The 18,511-nt window shown below is 41.4% G+C and overlaps 2 protein-coding genes across 6 annotated transcripts in view; one reads left to right on the top strand and one right to left on the bottom strand.

Moving 5' to 3' along the window:
• Positions 1-1,315, bottom strand: part of TMEM241 (transmembrane protein 241) — a 57,998-nt gene extending 56,683 nt beyond the window's left edge. For all 4 annotated transcript variants that reach the window (XM_054190763.1, XM_054190762.1, XM_054190759.1 and 1 more), the window contains exon 1: positions 1,171-1,315. In XM_054190763.1, coding sequence (XP_054046738.1) covers positions 1,171-1,242 — 72 coding nt within the window. In that variant the 5' untranslated portion in view covers positions 1,243-1,315. The remainder of the gene's footprint in view (positions 1-1,170) is intronic.
• A 5,044-nt stretch (positions 1,316-6,359) lies between these two features.
• RIOK3 (RIO kinase 3) lies at positions 6,360-17,878 on the top strand. 2 transcript variants are annotated; one of them, XM_054190757.1, is made up of 13 exons: positions 6,360-6,602; positions 7,502-7,623; positions 8,463-8,608; positions 8,725-8,829; positions 9,348-9,457; positions 10,117-10,260; positions 11,161-11,288; positions 12,441-12,629; positions 13,113-13,272; positions 14,271-14,351; positions 14,440-14,529; positions 14,908-15,015; positions 16,528-17,878. In XM_054190757.1, the coding sequence occupies exons 1-13, from the start codon at positions 6,537-6,539 to the stop codon at positions 16,627-16,629; spliced, it is 1,551 nt and encodes a 516-aa protein (XP_054046732.1). In that variant the 5' UTR covers positions 6,360-6,536; the 3' UTR covers positions 16,630-17,878. The 2 variants fall into 2 exon arrangements, with proteins under 2 accessions (XP_054046732.1, XP_054046733.1); XM_054190758.1 differs by having other exon boundaries at positions 6,363-6,602; positions 12,444-12,629.
• The last annotated feature ends 633 nt before the right edge of the window (positions 17,879-18,511 follow it).

Here is an 18,511-nt window from a genome sequence, read left to right as displayed (position 1 = left end):
ACGCAATCTGGCAGCTCTCCTAGCCCCTTTCTGTTTAACTAATCACTGCTCCCAGCAGCCTGTCAAATAAAGTGTATTATCTCTCCCTACAAACTTTGCTTCACATCTCGACTTCAGTCTACTTCTGAGCATTCTTAACGGCAACTGTACCTTGGAGCCAGTGGCCAATGCTAGAAGAGATTCCATTTTCACCTCCAAAATGCTGCTTTACTCTTACTCTCCCTCTGGAAATCCCTACTGCCCTAGTTGCTTCAAAAACATCTTTTCTTTCAGAGATCTGCACCAGAAACACAGACACACTCTCTAATAAATAGGACACCGAGTAGTTACTCTAGTTCCTCCTCGAGGGTGAACAAGCTACTTCAAACTGTGTTTAAACTATACAATTTTATTCACAACATAGACATTTTCAGCCTACTTATCCTTCTGCATAGATATTTCAGCATTATCAACAGGCAATTAAGCTGCACAGTGGAAAACAGACTTCTCGTCCTTAATTTGCCGGTTAATCAAACTGCCAAAGGGTCTGTGGAAGATAATATTTGTTTCACCAGTGCTTTGAATATTTCAGATTTTTCCCTTGGATACTTGGTAATATTGCTCCAGTTCACAGATCTTTTGGAAATGTCTGTGCGTTCAGTGGTTGCTAGATACTCAATAATCAAATACATTCAGCATCTCTGATGCTTTCAAAGTGGCGTAATTTCTGGCTCTACAACTAACATTTTATTCGTTTGAATAATAATGATGTCACCCCTTTAATGTCTTAAATATGCCATTATTGAAACACACACGTCATGGGAAGGCGAAGACATGGCACACTGAGAGACGCCAGACCGGCGGGAGAAGACAGCGATCTCCTCAGTGAGGAGGGCACAGGGGGACGGGCACCGGCGTGATTTTGGGCTGAAATACTTGCGTTTTTTTTCCACTGGTGGGGTAGCCCGGGAGGGGCTGACCCGCCGGCTATCCCTGAGCAGGCCAGGGCAAGGGGAGGCCACCGTCCCTCCTCCTCCTCCTCCTGCTGGGTGCCTGCACGCACCTCGCCCCCTCAGGCGCGTCTCCCCCCCGGCTCCTGCTACGGCGGATCAACCGCCCAACGCCCCCCCCCCCCCCCCCCCCCCCGCCTCTCCCACTGCGGGGCTGGGGTGGCCCCGCGGCCGCCCTCACCTTGTTGGTGAAGCAGGAGGCCAGGTAGAAGAGGCAGAAGGCGAGGCCGCCCGCCGGCCTCTTCAGATACATCTGTCACCGCCGCCTCCCGCCTGCGCGGGCCCGGCCGGCCGCCGCCATGGCAGCGAGACGTGGCGCCGCGGCCGCGCCAATGGGCACCGGGCCCCGCCGCCGGGCGCCGCCTCCTTAAAGGGCCGTGACAGGGCCGTCACCGGGGGGCGACAAGCCGGGAATGGAGCCGGCAACGTGGGCTCGCAGCCCAGAAAGGCAACCGCGTCCTGGGCCGCATCAGAAGAAGCGTGGCCAGCGGGTCGAGGGAGGTGATTCTGCCCCTCTGCTCCGGTCTGGTGAGACCCCACCTGAGTGCTGCATCCAGCTGTGGAGCCCTCAGCACAGGAAGGACATGGACCTGTTGGAGCGGGTCCAGAGGAGGGACACAAAAATGATCAGAGGGCTGGAGCCCCGCTCGTATGAGGAAAGGCTGAGAGAGTTGGGGTTGTTCAGCCTGGAGAAGAGAAGGCTCCAGGGAGACCTTAGAGCAGCCTTCCAGTACCTGAAGGGGGCCTACAGGAAAGATGGGGACAGACTTTTTAGCAGGGCCTGTTGCGACAGGACAAGGGGTAATGGCTTTAAACTAAAAGAGGGTAGATTCAGACTAGATAGGAGGAAGAAATTTTTTACACTGAGGGTGGTGGAACACTGGAACAGGTTGCCCAGGGCGGTGGCAGATGCCCCATCGCTGGAAACATTCAAGGTCAGGTTGGACAGGGCTCTGAGCAACCTGATCTAGTTGAAGATGTCCCTGCTCACTGCAGGGGATTTTGGACTAGATGACCTTTAAAGGTCCCTTCCAACCCAAACCATTCTATGATTCTGTGATTCTGTGATTCATCAGTGATGTGTAAACTATAAATATCCCAGGGAGGTAGAAAAGCAGTGAAAGACGTGCCCCACCTAGTCACGATTACCGGGCATTCTTTTATTATGGCCTAGGTAAGCCTTGTTCTTCCCAGATCTGGTATTAGCAAGGCCCTACCTCTGCAATTCTCACCTTGACTTTGCTTGGGTAATGCAAAGTACAGGGCTGTCTCTGCACACAAACACCCTGTTTTTAGAGGACAGAGCAAAACAGCATAAATAAGGAACTGAATGTGGCCTAAACTGGCGGGAGAGGGGGGCACTAACTGGTAGACCAGAGGCCAAATCCAGCCCACAGTATGAGCCTGTCTAACCTGCTACATTTATCCTCAAAAGACAAAGTCAGCAGACAGAGTGCAACAGCTGAATGGTCTCCACAGCACCAAGACAAATTCAAGCATCCTATCTGGTTTGTAAGGAGGTGGCCCAAAACAGACATTGAATTTCCAGTGCTGAAAGGTTTGGTCCATCCAGGCCTACAGAGACCTCTGACATGCCACAATAACGGACGTGATGGAAATGGCAGGGTAGGTGATAACAGCATTACCATTTTGCAGACCATGTGTTAAAAAGCTCTGAAAATCTGTATGCATGTCAAATATGTCCTTTGCAGACAAAAGTATACTTTACATTACACCACAAATTCAGCATGTAAAGCTTTGAAATAGTGTAAGAAAAAATTTACCAAAGAGCAATGTAAGCATGTAATACGAATACTTTTTACTTTTTACTTTAGTGCAGTATCATTTTCATGCAAAACATTACAGTGATAGATCTCTGTGTTTCTTGCAGTATTTCTCAGTAAAGTGGAAGACTCAGGCAAAGATGATATATCCTCCTACAGCAAAATGCAGAAGCAAATTTGAATTCTTATAAGTTACTTACAGTGAGGGATTAAGAATGAAGATATACATTTCTGACAGTGTTGTTTATCATGAATAACTTGAATTACATATTAAGTAACTGCTATGCAGCTTTGGAATTATTTTGAGTTATATGAAGGGAAGTTTGCTCTATCTATATTTTTAACTATTTTTATTAGGAGATGTGAATGTGTGGCAAATTATTTTGTTTACATGTAATTTTATAGAACATTTCTTCTTAATATAATTCAGTTCAAAGCTTGATCCATTCATATAAGAGGTCGTGGGGTCAAGGCCCAACCAGGTAATATTTAAGAGACTAATACAAAAGACTTATTTCTGAAAATTAAAAACGGAATAAAAAGACATAGGAATATTAAGTCATTGTTAATGTCTTTTTGAATCAAAAACTACCAAAACCAGTTTTCTTAGTTAGTGCTTCTACAGTTGTGCTAAAGTAATGGTTTTCTTGGGGCAGCAGGACATTGCTTTGACATTCTGCTCGTTTATAAAACTGATAAATTTAGCCAAAGAAGATTGAAGCAGGCATGGCAGCAATCTTCATGCCCCAAAAAGTGTCTGTAAAGGGAAAGAAATAATCTCTTTCTGCGAGGGCTAAAGATAAGAACCACACTGGTACCGCATCACCAGATTCGGCTACCCTAATGACTCCGTGGCACAGGCCTGTGTTGTGCCTGTGCTACGTTGTGCACAACACAGGTTGTGTGTTAGGACCTGGGTCCCCACCCTCCTCCAAACATCTGCCCTTTAGCTGGGGACTTTCTGCAGTTATGAATGCTGGAACAGATTGTCTTGGGAGATTGTAATGTCTTACGTCATTGCAGGTTGTTAAGGACAAATTACATGAAATTTGGCTGACAAAGCTGATTCTTTCATGCCTGAGAGTCGATGAAAGCTGCTTTTGCTGGGCCTACCTTGGCAGCGTGGGCTTTGCTAGATGTGTAACTGTTATGGTTTGAGGAACCCACAACAATTTATTGTCGTTTAGACAATTATTCTATCATCTGATGACCCCCTCCCCATCCAGGAAGGGGAATCAGGAAAAATAAAGGAAACCTGGGGGTTGAAATATAAACAGATTTAATAGAATAAGACTAAATAATTAACATTAATAATACTAAAGAACCAATATGGATACTGATACCAACATAAAATATACAAGGATTATACTCATCCAGTTCTATCAGTAGGAAGCTCTGCACTCCCAGCAGTGGACAGCAAATGTCACTGTGAGCGCTGTGGCTGCAGGGGGAAGGGAAGGGCTCAGGGGTCCGGCACCAGGGCAAGAAGTTCTCAGGATTGCAGCCATCAATGGAGAGAAAGCACTATACAGCAAACTTTCTAGTTTATATTGAATGTGACATTCATGGTATGAAATAATCCTGTTGGCCAGCTTGGGTCAAGTGCCCGAGTCTTGCTCTTCCTCATCACTGCACCTGTCAAGGCTCAAAACCACTGAGACCTTGAAACCCACATACCATAGCTGGCTATGAAGTAAATACTTTCACAAATTTCTACACCAGAGTCTTCTAAAAGTGCAGTTTTCCCAAGCATTAGATGGCAACCACCTGAGGAGGTTTCTAGGCTTCCTTCCTGTTGGGAAACTTGCTTGAGCAGATGTTAGATAACGACTGTATTGTAGCAAAACACCATCCAGTTGCCCCTGTCCTGGAAAAAGGGCATTTTAATCACAATACTATTTTCCAGATAAACATTACATGTAAAATTGAGGTGTAACAGGTGTCAGATTGCTGTCTAAAGAACAAAGTTAAAAGTTTATCAAGAAGTTTTCGTTGGGATATGGTTGAGGCATCAAGACGTATACCTAACCTTGAATAGGATGTGGAATGAAACAGTGTGTCTTATGTATTCTTTTGCAGTTACCAACTTAGACATAAGATAGCAAAAAATATAACTTCTGGACCAAATTCAAGCCAAGAGTGTATCCCAAACTAACCTTGGATAACTGTAATGCTAAAATACACACTCCTTTGTGAATAATGAGCATGTTAATCAGGTAGCCTCCCTAAATGTTTTAAACATGAGCTTAGATCTGTGTAGAATCATAGAATCGTCAAGGTTGGAAGGGACCTTTAAGATCATTCAGTCCAATCGTTAACCTAGCACTGCCAAGTCCACCACTAAAACACGTCCATAAGCACCACATCTGCGTATCTTTTAAACACCTCCAGGGATGGTGACTCAAACACTTCCCTGGGAAGCCTGTTCCAATGCTTGACAACCCTTTCAATGAAGAAAATTTTCCTAATATCCAACCTAAACCTCCCCTGGTGCAACTTGAGGCCGTTTCCTCTTGTCCTACGGCCTGTTACTTGGGAGAAGAGACCGACCCCCACCTCTCTACAGCCTCCTTTCAGGTAGCTGTAGAGAGCGATAAGATCTCCCCTGAACCTCCTTTTTCTCCAGGCTAAACAACCCCAGCTCCCTCAGCCGCTCCTCATAAGACTTTGTTCTCCAGACCCCTCACCAGCTTCATTGCCCTTCTCTGGACATGCTCCAGGACCTCAATGTCTTTTTTGTACTGAGGGGCCCAAAACTGTACATAGTACTTGAGGTGGGGCCTCACCAGTGACGAGTACAGGGGGACGATCATTTCCCTGGCCTTGCTGGCCACACTATTCCTGATACAAGCCAGAATGCTATTGGCCTTCTTGGCCACCTGGGCACACTGCTGGCTCATATTCAGCCGGCTGTCGACCAACACCCCCAGGTCCTTTCCTGCTGGCCAGCCCTCCAGCCACTCTTCCCCAAGCCTGTAGCGCTGCATGGGGTTGTTGTGACCCAAGTGCAGGACCCGGCACTTGGCCTTGTTGAACCTCATACCATTGGCCTCGGCCCATATGTATAGTTAGGAGTATAGCATGTGTAGTTAATGAATGAATCATTACTGACCCATCAGCTATATTTTGTCATCAATATCGGGCGGTTTGAAAGGTGAGGTGTGCTACCTGTTGTTAAATGCCCGGGACCTGATTCCACAGAACTGAAATAAAAATACGTATTTCGACTCCGTGTGTTGATTGGCTCCCGCACACGGGGTGAAGAACCCTCATTTAGGGACAAGATGATCACATACGAAGTATTTAATTTTGTATTTACAGTGAGTTATGGGATGGGGATCAAATTCATTTGTTCACTTATGGGGTGGGTTACTCCTCCTCCCCGCCCCCTGCCTTCTCTTGGTTACGTCCTTAGATAAAAGCAAACGTCACCTATCCGACGTCATCCTCTTTGGTTTGCTATCAACACCGCTCCGCGGGCGGGCTGCCATCGCCCTCCCACCAGGCGCTAGCCATTAGCCATGGCGGCGGCTGCGCCTCCTCCCCCAGCGACGCTTCATCCTCCGCCCTACTGACATCACCGGAAAAGGCGGGCGATTCCCCCGGCCGCTAGCCAATGGGGGAGCCTGCCGGCAGGTGACGGTGAGAGAGGGGACGACGGAGGGAGAACCCGGAAGACTCGGCATTCGGAGCGTCGCTGCCCTGAGGGAGAGTCCCCCGTCGCCGCCGCTGTCGCCGCTATCGCCCGCCCTTACATGCGCAGATGGACCCTGTAGGAGTTGCCGCCGCCCCCCCCGAGGCCGGGCCGGGCCCCGCCTGGCGGAGCAAGGTGAGGGCGGGCTGGGCGAGGGGCGTTGGGCCCAGCCGCCGCCGTTAAGGCCCGGCCCGGCGGGCCCGCCGCACCGGGCCGGGCCTTAACGGCGGCGGCTTGGCCTTGCTGCCCTTCTTCCCTCCTTCTGAGGCGGGGGGGCCGGGGGGTGGATGCTGAGGCCGTCGAGCGGTGCCAGCAAAACCAGGGTCACGGTTATTTGGCGAACCGAGCGCTTTTGGCTCTGCTGCCAAGAGCTGGAACGGGGCATTGGCATGGTTCCCAGCTCCCGGAGGTTATCTTCGTGGTAGAGAGAGCTGCTGTTGGAGCCTGATAAATGAGTGGCTTTGCTCCACGCTCTGTTTGTTGGTGAGCAAGGAGTTGGATCTCAGTGAGTTTGGTTATTGGGAGAGTGGGTCACGACTTGGTTGGGATTCATCGTTCCCCAACCTCCGCCCCCCCAGCCAAAGTTGTGTGCCTGCTTCTGCATTTTTGAAGTGGTATTTATGATGGCTGTCCTCTCGGGGCTCTAGAAACCGGGGAGGAAGCTGTGCCTAAGCCATTAATATTGTGTTATTCCAAGAGAAGTTTTACATGGTCTCTGTGTACACTTGTAAGCAAACTTTCTGGGAAGGCTTTGTCTCTGTCTTCAGGAGGTACTGACAAACTGACTCTTCCCCCCTCCCATTAGTAAGTAACCATCAACATCCTTTCAATCACAGTTCTCCCTACTGAGTTTATGGAACTGCTCCTTGAGGTATCTTCTGTGCTTTAGTTCATCATACTTCTCTAAGTATCCATAGAAGACAAGCTCTTATAAGATTACATGAGCTTATTTTAGAGATAGTGATTGCTAATTATCCTGATTATTATGTTGCCACTGCATTTCTCGTTGACATGAATAAAATGCTTATTTACAGTGTCCGTGGGGAGCCCCTAATACAACATCAATATCATGTTCCCTTGCTGATGTAATGAGTGAACAGCTGGCAAAAGAGCTGCAATTGGAAGAAGAAAATGCTGCTTTTCCTGAAGTTGTTGCGTAAGTTTAAATCCTGGATTAGTGACCTTCGTAGTTGTGAAGCCATCTTTTATCTCTTTTGCATTTTCTTACTGTGCGCTTAAGGTGTAGTGGTGTAGGAAGTGCTTTGCCTATTGCCTCTTAACTTTTGCTTCTTCAGGTCTTTTTCCATGAAGATGGCTTCCCCAGTTAAAACTCTTCCTTAGACTTTCTTCTCAGTCACCTTTCCCTCTTTCTTGATATTTTCTTCACATTGTTTTGGGTGCTTAAGCCAGTCTGTAAGCTGTGTTTTGAGAAGCGTTGTCAGAATTTTTTTTTTTCTTTCCTTTTGGAAACTGTTACTAACAATGTTATTTCTAGAACTGTCAGGTGTATCACCTGTATCCTCCTAATACCTGGGAGCTCTAAACGTAGGCCAAGAGCTTACTAGTGCTAAGCTCATACGAACTTTGCCTGTGGTCTTTCCTGTGAAGCAGAGCAAAGCAATGCTGTTTTGTTGGTTTCTGGGGTTTTAAAATGGTTTTTATTTATTTATAAATATGTATATACACACACATACACCTGTATATCTTCTTTTCACTTTCATGAAGGGCATCTTAAAAATAGAGCCTAATGCTTCTTGCAGAATGGTAAACAAGTAAAAGTTTTAATAATGTTTGCATTGTAAAGGAGTAGAAAAGAGAAATTAAGTCATGCTCTATTAATATTTAGTGTTGTCTTGGAGGTGGGGGGCAGACAGTTGAGATCCACTAGTTTCTATGCAGGTGTACGTGAGTTTTTTGTACAGAGTGATGAAATGGTATAAATCTGTTTCAATTACTGTGTTTAATTTTTTACATTTCTGTTTTCATTTTACCTAGTGTTGCTGAAGGACCGTTTATTACAGGAGAAAATGTTGACACTTCTAGTGACCTAATGCTAGCTCAGATGCTGCAGATGGAATTTGACAGGGAGTACGATGCACAGCTTCGGCGTGAAGAGAAGAAGATCAATGGAGATAGCAAAGGTACACTCAGAAGAAATATGGAGATATTCTTGGCGCTCTGCTTAAGTTGACAGAGCTGTGAGGAAGTAGGAAATCCCTGATAATCACAGACCTGCTTATTTGTTTTGTTTCTCAAGTCTCTATATCCTTTGAAAATTATCGGAAGGTGCATCCCTATGACAGTGACAGCTCAGAGGATGAGGTTGATTGGCAAGATACCCGTCATGATCCTTATAGAGCAGGTATGTGGCAGTTTTAAACAATGCAATTTCTTAAGTTAATAGACCTAAGAACGTGACATAGTTAAATCAGGTTTTTTGAATGTCAGGAGACATACCAGTTGTATGCAAAATCAGGTCACCTAAACGGGAGGTGTTATGCAGGAAGTTGGGTGGGTAACTTCAGGCTTCTGTCTGCCAGTATGTTGGCTTTGGTGGCTGAATCTAGTAAAATAACTATTGTACATGGAAAGTATTGTGGGATATGCATATCTGTCATCTACATTTGGTTAGGGGCATCTGCACATAATATTGAATATCCCTGTCTTTAACACACCAAAGTGTGTCTGACACCCCAGAGAAGTAAGTCATAACACAGCAAAAGAAGCTGTCATGTTTAGGGTAAGATCATACAATGAAAATATTTTATTCTGTTTAATAAATAAAATTATGTTAGTCTTGTGGGCATTGTGGAGTCTTTATAAGCATTAGTTATGTCTGCGTAGGTGTAAAGTTAGATTTATTTTTCTCACTACTGGCAGATAAACCTACTACAACACCAAGAAAGGGCTTTATAGGAAAAGGAAAAGATATTACTACTAAACATGATGAAGTGGTATGTGGAAGAAAGAACACTGCTCGCATGGAAAATGTAAGTGAAAACTTACTTATAAAACTGGAATGCTGTAATTCAACCAAAGAACTAATGCTTGTCCATCTGTGCAATGCAGTGTCTGGATTAGTTATTCAAATTGGTAGTCTGAGTTGTGCAGGTTTCTTGTTTAATAATAGCTTGTTAAAGATCATGATTCAAGAATTTACATAGAACTGTTTTGGCAGAACAAAACTATCAGCAAGTTTCATACACAGGCAAATAAAACACCAAGGCTGTTTTTGAAAAGCACAGCTGTCGTGTAACCTACTTCTTTTTTTTTTTTAACTAATTTTGGCTGTTGATCCAAGTAACTCATTTTCAGTCAGTTTTTTGACTTACAGCTTTTCCGTCTGTTTATCCATAGTAGATACCTTCTGTTTTCTTTAATATAGCTGGTACAACTTCTGCAAATAAGGAAATGCTGCAAGTGTTATTTTGACAGGATGTTAGGTAATTTCATATCAATTTGGGCAGAACTTTGAGTTCTGAGTTTAGAGCAATATGTTTTTTAACATAGTGACAACATTATGCAAAGTGGGTTTCACATAGGTCATAATCTACCCTAGGTTTTTTGCAAATCAGAAAAATTCCTGCTTGTGCCAACTCTTGGTGTCTGCTAGTAACAATGCTTAAACTTCAGTTATTTCTACTTGCAGTTTGCACCTGAATTCCAAGTTGGGGATGGAATCGGGATGGACTTAAAGCTGTCAAATCAAGTCTTCAATGCCTTAAAGCAACACGCGTACTCTGAGGAACGTCGAAGTGCAAGGCTCCATGAAAAGAAGGAGCACTCCACTGCTGTATGTTTTTAATAAAATCTCTCTGTATACTTTTTATCTTGTGTAACAGCTGAACACTGTTTTGGTAATGCCTTGAAACATTCTGTTTTTAGTAAAACAGTTAAGCAATATTGTGTTAACATTGCTGAAGGAGATGGTATCAGCCAGCTCCTACTAGAAAAAAGCCTGTCTTTATTTGAGCTGCATTACTGTGAGAGCCATATCAAAATAAGAGCAAGCAGCTTCCATTTTTTTCCTCTTTGTCTTTCTAAACTTGTCTCTTAATCAGCTACAATGAATAAACTGCCTAGAAATTATTTATAGAAACCATCCAGAGGACTAATCCTCTGCAGTTGAACCATGTGGCTCCAAATATCTGTTGTCTGATCAAGTTTCAGGAAGATAATGTGACCAAGTAAAATCTGACTTAATAATTTAGGAAGTCAGTTCATGTGTTTTATGGGTGAGTTTAGAGCAGGAAAATCCTGGTAAATCTGGTAAATCTTGCTGTGGACTTCTTCAGCTTTGTGTGTTTTGCTTTATTGTTACTGATATAAAAGGAGCATAATATTTGGGACATTGTGATTTACGGTTTGTAAAGACTTCTTGAAAACACTATAGAAAGTGCTCTCGGGACACAGTCTGTACTTTATGTGTAATTGATAAAATACTGTGTATGCTATGCAGCTGACAAAGTACCTGAGAGTATTAAATCTTAGTATGACAGTGCTGGAGCAGTTTTGTTTTGATTCATGTGTTTGTTTGGTTTGTGTTGCATTTTTTTTTTCTCTCTACCAGTTGAGAGAATGCTCTTAATACATTATTCTTTCCACCTAGCTGAATGAATACTTGTGGTATATAAATACTCTAAGCTCACTGTAAAGCAAAGAATTATTTTAATGATTCATTTCTTGCCTGTAGGAGAAAGCAGTGGATCCTAAAACGCGTTTACTTCTGTACAAGATGGTCAATTCTGGAATGCTGGAGACCATTACAGGCTGTATCAGCACAGGAAAAGAATCTGTTGTTTTTCATGCGTATGGAGGAAAGTAAGTATATTGTTTGTTACCGACAGTAGCTTTAAGTACCAGAGATTGTTTAAATATTTTTGTGGTTTCTGCTTTTTAAAACCATCTGCACTTTTTTAATTCCCAAGACTTAAAGTTTGTGTTCATACACATGGAGATAATAATAAAATCTGAAAACCAGATGGTACCAATTGTAAAGTAACAAAAAAATCCCCAGTTTCCTCCTTGGAGAGCATTTAATGAACGGGGGGAAATCCACTATAGCTTTCTGTGGAAAAACGTATACTCCTTTTATAAAAAAAGTCTTGAGATTCGGAGGAACTCTTTCCACTGACCTGCCGCGGACTACAGAGCTGTCATGATGAGCTTAGGCTACCTGAAGATTGTCTCTCCATATGGATTGCTATATTATCAGCTCCATCTGTGCAGTTCGGTGGAGGTGCTGTTTATTACTTTTGGTTTACCTTGAGAATAGTGTTGGGATGCTGTTTACTTTGCAAGTCGTGCAAGAGTCCAGTTTTAAAGACTACTGCGCTGTGGAATGACTGTAGTACATTAGTAGTGATTGTAGTGCACTGAAACACCACTAGCTTAAAGTGAGGTAAGAAAGAACTAATAAAGCCCAAATACAGGTAGCCCATTTAGAGATGTCAAGAGAGAGGTAATTTGGGGGTGGGGAGAAAAGATGCTTTTGTTTGTTTTTTTTAATTTACCTTTGCTTGAATGATGTTCAGGAGTGTTCTTTTGCTTAGTATTACTCAGTAGGCAATATCTTTGTGGTGCTTAACAAAACATTGTGATACTACCGTTATTGTTCTACTGCAAGACTTTTCTCACTTGTAATTTCTTGAAGCAAGTACATCCATTAATAGGGCTCTTATTAGCTATGATATTTAAGTAAAATAGTAACAAATTGGGACATGGAACCTATTCGGTAAGCAACATACAATCAAAATGCTAAAACCTGAACTTTCATATATAAGCTTAATCATAGAACTCTTATAAATTTAACTTGAATTGGCTTCCAAATTTGATAGAAAATCAGATCTTTTCCTCCCTTATATTAAAAATTGCTATCTCTTGCAATGTTAACCCCTCCCCAACTAAAACCATGCATTTGCTTGTAAAAATGTGAATAGTTAACTTTGTTATATATTTGACTTTTTCCACGAGAAGTGCAACTGAAGATAAAGTTATACCTCCAGAATGTGCCATCAAAGTGTTTAAAACAACTCTTAATGAATTCAAGAACCGTGACAAATATATTAAGGATGACTACAGATTTAAAGACCGCTTCAGTAAATTGAATCCACGAAAGATTATTCGTATGTGGGCTGAGAAGGAAATGCATAACTTAACAAGGTAAAGGGAAAAAAAAAGGGTAGTTGCCAAATGTCTCTCGGTTTCTTATTCTTCTGTTTAAGAAAGATACACTGTGTCTGGGTAGAAGTTTAGATTTGATTTTTTTAGGCTAAATAATATATAACCTGGCACAGGTTGAGTAAGCATCTGGTTTCGTACAGTTTAATGAATTGTCAGCATCTTCAGGGATTTGGCAGCCGAATTTACAAGCCCATAAAGTTAACAGGGTCTACCTGTAAAAGTAATTGGTTTTCAGTGAGTGTTTTCAGACCTAATTATGACTTTAAGATCTGAATTTTCCTATGTGAAATATGTATTTTCATTCAGTTTTCAATTTAGTCTATTTCAAAGACTTTTTGACTCTAGATCAAGTTTCTCGCACAGCTCTCTAAGACTGGAAATGAGCAAGCAGGAACTGGAGCTGCAGGGTTTTGGGGGTTTTATTTTGTTTTTCTTAATCAGTATCTGTTTTCTGATCCACAGAATGCAAAATGCAGGAATTCCTTGTCCTCAAGTGGTTATCCTTAAGAAACACGTCTTGGTTATGTCTTTCATTGGCCAGGACCAAGTCCCAGCTCCTAAACTAAAGGATGTAACGCTTAGTAGTGAAGATATGAAAAAGGCCTACTATCAGGTTCTTAATGTAAGACAATGTTGATTTCCCCTCTAATTCTGGGTTGTGTTTTCTTTTAGGGGAATAACTTAAAGGAGAAATCAGCATTTATTTACTTTTCAGGGTGCTTGCATCACTTTCAAGATACAGAGTCCAAAGGCTTATTTTGCTGCTGTTTAATGTGTGACTTAAAATAAATAAGAAATTATGCACTAAAAAAAATTAATAAATTTAGTCTGAGTAGAAAATGTGCTGAAACTTGGTGACAAACAGATACTTGGCAGCAGAGGAATTATGAGCAAGTAGTCCTCTTTTTAGAGAAGCAGTATGTGGTTTAGGAAGTTCTCTGAAGTCTTTCTGGGCTTACCAAACAACTTAATTTACGATGCTTAAGCACTCTCCAATGATAAACCCCTCTCCACCCCCCTTTTTAATAAATCTAGAAATCGGAGAATGAATTAGAAGATTGCATGGTGGATACTTTACTTCCGTATTATCAGCTGTAATTGGTTCAAACATGTACCTGCTAACTGTCCACTTGCTATTAGCTTCCTGTAGACATTAAAAAAAACCAACCAACCAACCCAGCAGCTTGATAATATGAATGGTCTGGGCCTGAAATTTTGAGACCAGTAGAGCAACACAACCATGTTTTAAGTGAATATGCATACCAGTTAGGATTCAGTACCTAAAACTGTGAGACTTCTTTCCTGTGTGATAGGAATGACAGGTATATTTAGAGAACGTGTTTACAGATAGTCTCGTGCACTTGGACTGGTTGGCAGAGCTGACATGAGTTTACCAGACTGATTCTTCTGACTTGCCAAAGCTAAGCTCAGTAATAAAAGCTTAGCTTGATGGCAGTTTACCAAAACTGCAATTCCCTGTGTGAAACTTGGTTGACGACTTGGAAAAAATGATGTAAATTGGGTGGGTGACTGGGGAGAGCTTTTTTTGGTGTTATAGTCGTGAAAACGGTATTTATTTGAAGTACAGCATACTTCATTCATTAATTTGGTTCCTTGCAGATGATGCAACAGTTGTATAAGGAGTGCAACCTGGTGCATGCAGATCTGAGTGAATACAACATGCTTTGGCATGATGGGAAGGTGAGCTGCTTATTCATGTGGGGAGAAAAGGTTTCATCTGATGTGAAATGTTAATGCAAAGTGAATTGCTATCTCCCTGTGGATACAGGTCTGGCTTATTGATGTCAGTCAGTCTGTGGAGCCAACCCATCCTCATGGACTTGAATTTTTGTTCAGAGACTGTAGGAATGTGTCACAGGTAGGTCCTCTTCATCTGACAATCCTCTGTTATGCTGAATGTTTTCCAAGATAAAAATAAATTCAGAAGTAACTAAAAATCAACGAATACAACTCTGTTTTTAAAAAAAAAAAAAAAAAGATCACCACCACCTACATATAAGATTACTCTTGTATATTGTCCGTACTGATGGTGTTCTTCTCTGAAAGGGAAAAAAGTCTTGAAGAATAAAATGGTACCGCTAGAACTTAAAACTTCTTTCAGTTATTTTCATTGGTAGGTCAACAAAAGCAAAAATGTCATTTTGACTAAATATTGTAATTGTAACTTGGGGAAGGAAAAGGAGTGTTTTGTTTTGTGTAGAAAAGTGTTTAATGTGTGCTTTTTTTTATTGACTAGTTCTTCCAGAAAGGAGGTGTGGCAGAAGCACTTAATGAGCGTGAACTCTTCAATGCTGTCTCAGGTTTTAATATTACAGCTGACAATGAAGTAGACTTCCAAGAAGAGGTACAGCTTCATCTGTGTCTAACATTTGAATTTGTTAGCTAGGAGCTATTCTATTACCTTAATTTTCTAACTTTAGTTTGTATGACTAGTGTGTGAGTGCAATTTCAGCAATCATTCTGCATCTTTTTTTCTTTTCTTTATGCTCGATAATTTCAACATAGTAAAAATGTTTTCTGAAACTCAGATTGACAGACCTCTCCACCACTTTTCCTGATCTCCCTGCTTTCAAGTATAAAAGGCTTCATGTTGCATATGATTGCTTCTTTCAGTGTTAAGGAAAATATAGTTATCTGTTTTAGTTTAAAAGCTAGCTTTGTTTTCTTTGCTTACATGTATTAAAGGTTGTGCAGAGGAAGGAAGGCTGGGTTAAAAATAATAATTGTTCTACTGCTTATTTATAATTTTTTAGATTTTAACTTAACTTGAATTTAAAGTTTAGTCTAGCGTTACCAATTTTCAAGCCTAAAATAATGCTAATAGAAATATGGACTAGGATTCTTCGATCACCTTTGGTTTTTAATTTTCAAATTTTAGCTGTAACTCCTCAAAGTGTGCATCCTGATACCAGACATTTATAAAAATAAGTTGTCAAATGTCCCATATTTCCCATATTCACTAATTAAAGTAAGGTCTACATGTCAGTTCTAATCAATTCCTAATGACAGCGTAGGCTTATGTTAGCCCAGCATGTAGTAGGTGGGAGCTTGAAATTAGTTAACTCCTGGGACAGCTGCTCAGAGGGAGAGGCATAAAGGGAACACAGTGTCACTGTTCCAAGATCCTTCTGTATCAGTGAAGCAAAAACTAATTCCCTCACTGGCTGTGTTGTTAGTATTGGTGTGGGGGGTCAGTTTTGTTGTTGGTTTACATCATCTTTCTTGCTTAGAAGTTTTATGGGAAAGACTTATGTTGCTGTTTACATCTAGGTGAATTTGAGCAGCCCATCCCTAAACTTCAGATTTTGACTTTAGTCACTGGTAACTAAACCTGTCTCCTCTGGAGTACAATAGGAAGTAATCCAAATATAACAATCTGAAGATAATAAGCTACCTTAGTTGTTACGTTGATTGCACAAAACATTTAAGTATAACTGTCTTCAGCGTATACCATTAAAAGCAATTGCAGTGGATTTGTAATTGTAATATTACTTGGAATTTCTCCAATGCTGATGGATTTGCTGAGTTACAGTAGAGGTGTTCAGAGTTGGAGAAAGGGGTGCTTTTGTACTTCGGGGAATACGGCTGGAGTCATAAGAATCATCCAGTCCTCCTGGCAACTCATGCATTTCAGTTATATAGCATGAAACTACAAAGGAGTGCTACTCCTTTTACTAATTTTCTGAGAACAGAGGTTTCAAACTATATTTCCAAAGTATATTGCCCCATACATGTGACTGAATCATTGAAATAGAAATGATCGGTCATCTGAAGTTACCTTTTAACACTGTTCAGAAACATTCTGGTGTAGTCATGGTTTTATGATTTCAGCATGGATTTATTTTTGGCTTTCTAGATTGAAGCTTTGGAGAAGATGAATGAAGATCACGTGCAGAATCATGGAAAGAAACTCTCAATGTTTTCAAGCGATGGAGACCCACCTATATATGATGAATAGCACTGAGTGCATAGCTGCTAACGAAATGAAACACAAACGTACTGCTTCTGACTATGTTGGTGCAGTGGTAAATGTCAGCTACCAATGTCAAGGGAGAGTGGTTGACTGGGAATACCAAAATGGAAAACACAGTGAGCATACGGTGATGCCTCGGTGGTTTTATTTTTTAACTTAGCCCACACTTCAGGCTGGCACTGTGAGAATGGACTGTCACTACCTCTTCAGATAGTCTGGCAACTTCACCAATTGCCCAGTTACGTTAGACTAATGTAGCTGAGGTGGTCATATTTTGCATGATTCAGAGCTTATTTGTTTTAGTTTTTTAAAAAAATTATTTAAAAATCATTTAGATCATCTAAAGTATTTAGTGGGAAAGCAAACAAGGGGAATCCCTCTCTTTTTCCTATTGCTGCTTGAAAAACTAATTAAAAATTGTATGTGGACGTGATGTCAGCAAACCTTTAATCCTTCTCCACCAAGGGCAAAATGGAAAGCCAAACTATGTGCTGCCATAACATGAAAATGTTAATTTAACAAACCAATGTCTTTATACATGCAAAAGTCTGGACCTTTTCGTTTGAAGTACACAGAATGTGGCTCTACCTCTGTAAATACAATTGGGTTTTACATGAGAAACAGATTTGAATCCAACCAGCAGAGGCCGTCTTTGGTGATGGGCCAGGAACATCTGAGAGCTGCATCCAAGTTGTGTAACAAAGAGTAAGTTCAGTTAGTTTCACTTTTAATACATAAATTGTTCCAAGAACTCAGTGGAAAAAAAAATCTCTATAATAATCCTGTCTCTAACTGGAAATTCTGGGTAAAACATCAAACATTCTTACTGACCCCAAAGATGCTTATAGACTATGAAAGCTAAATATTGGTCATCATTATTTTTCAATGAGCCTTTTTGCATACAAGTGCAAAAAGAATACTCAAATTGGTCTTTTTCTCATGCTTTTATTCTTAATCTCAGTCTCTTTATTTTAGCAAGTTCTAAAAATCTAGGCATGTTTCTCTCCAAAACAACACATTTAAAAATGAACTGATGTATTGGGATGGTTCAGAATTAAGAAATTCTGATCAACTTCTTTTTAATGGATTGCTGTTTCTGATGCTGCTCTTTATCAAGCAGAATATAGTGTTGCTACACATGACATTCTCACAGTGTGCTGTGAAAGTGCTTTTTTTTATTTTTTTTTTTTTGTTGTTGTTGGAAAACTGGTGGTAAAGTAAAAACTCGAGATCTTGTTGTGGTGCTTTTGCGTGGTTCTTCGCATCATACAAGCCTTCATTGATCCTCAGTGCTGCACTAAAGCAGTGCTACGGTAGGACTACGCTAATTCATTAAAACAATAGAAAAATTACAATTTTGGTGGGTACTACATAAACAGTAAACAACCTCAATGTTTTTGCCAGTTTCATCCCAGTACTTGGATCCTCTTCCCTTTTCTAAATTAGACAGTTGTCTTGCATTTACCCCTTACTTTTGAAATAAAGGAACTTAGGTATTTGGGAGACTTAAGTCTATTCCTAATTGCTCAGTGAAATAGTTCCCCAATAATGATATTGGGGAAAGAACAGAGGTACTGAGAGGGAGGCGCTATGGTTACCTAACCCCTTCAGGAAGACTGAAAGCTACATTGTCAAATACAACTGAATCTTCCTCAAAGCATTCAGAGAAGGCTTTTAAAATAAAAGCATAGTCCTGTTCTAGGCTTATTAGAAGTTTCAGTACTCATTTCTTAGAGAAAAAATTAAGGCAGTTGCTAACGCCTTACAAGGTGCTCGTCTAGGAAAGATGTTGATTGTTGTGGATATTTGCATCAAGTGAGGGGAAGAGAGAGCAGAAAAAAGGGGAAGTGAGGGGAGGGTGTTTTTT

Source organism: Rissa tridactyla, chromosome 2 (genome assembly GCF_028500815.1).
Source record: "Rissa tridactyla isolate bRisTri1 chromosome 2, bRisTri1.patW.cur.20221130, whole genome shotgun sequence".
In the NCBI taxonomy this organism is placed as follows: Eukaryota; Metazoa; Chordata; class Aves; order Charadriiformes; family Laridae; genus Rissa; species Rissa tridactyla.
The sequence above is the reverse complement of the archived record's forward strand: the minus strand, read 5'-3'. Positions and strand labels throughout refer to the sequence as shown.

Coding starts and splice junctions, on each gene's coding strand:
- RIOK3 (XM_054190757.1), top strand. CDS start 6,537: ATGGACCCTGTAGGAGTTGCCGCCGCCCCCCCCGAGGCCGGGCCGGGC. Junction 6,603..7,501: donor GCCCCGCCTGGCGGAGCAAG/GTGAGGGCGGGC, acceptor GCTTATTTACAG/TGTCCGTGGGGAGCCCCTAA. Junction 15,016..16,527: donor AAGTAGACTTCCAAGAAGAG/GTACAGCTTCAT, acceptor TTGGCTTTCTAG/ATTGAAGCTTTGGAGAAGAT.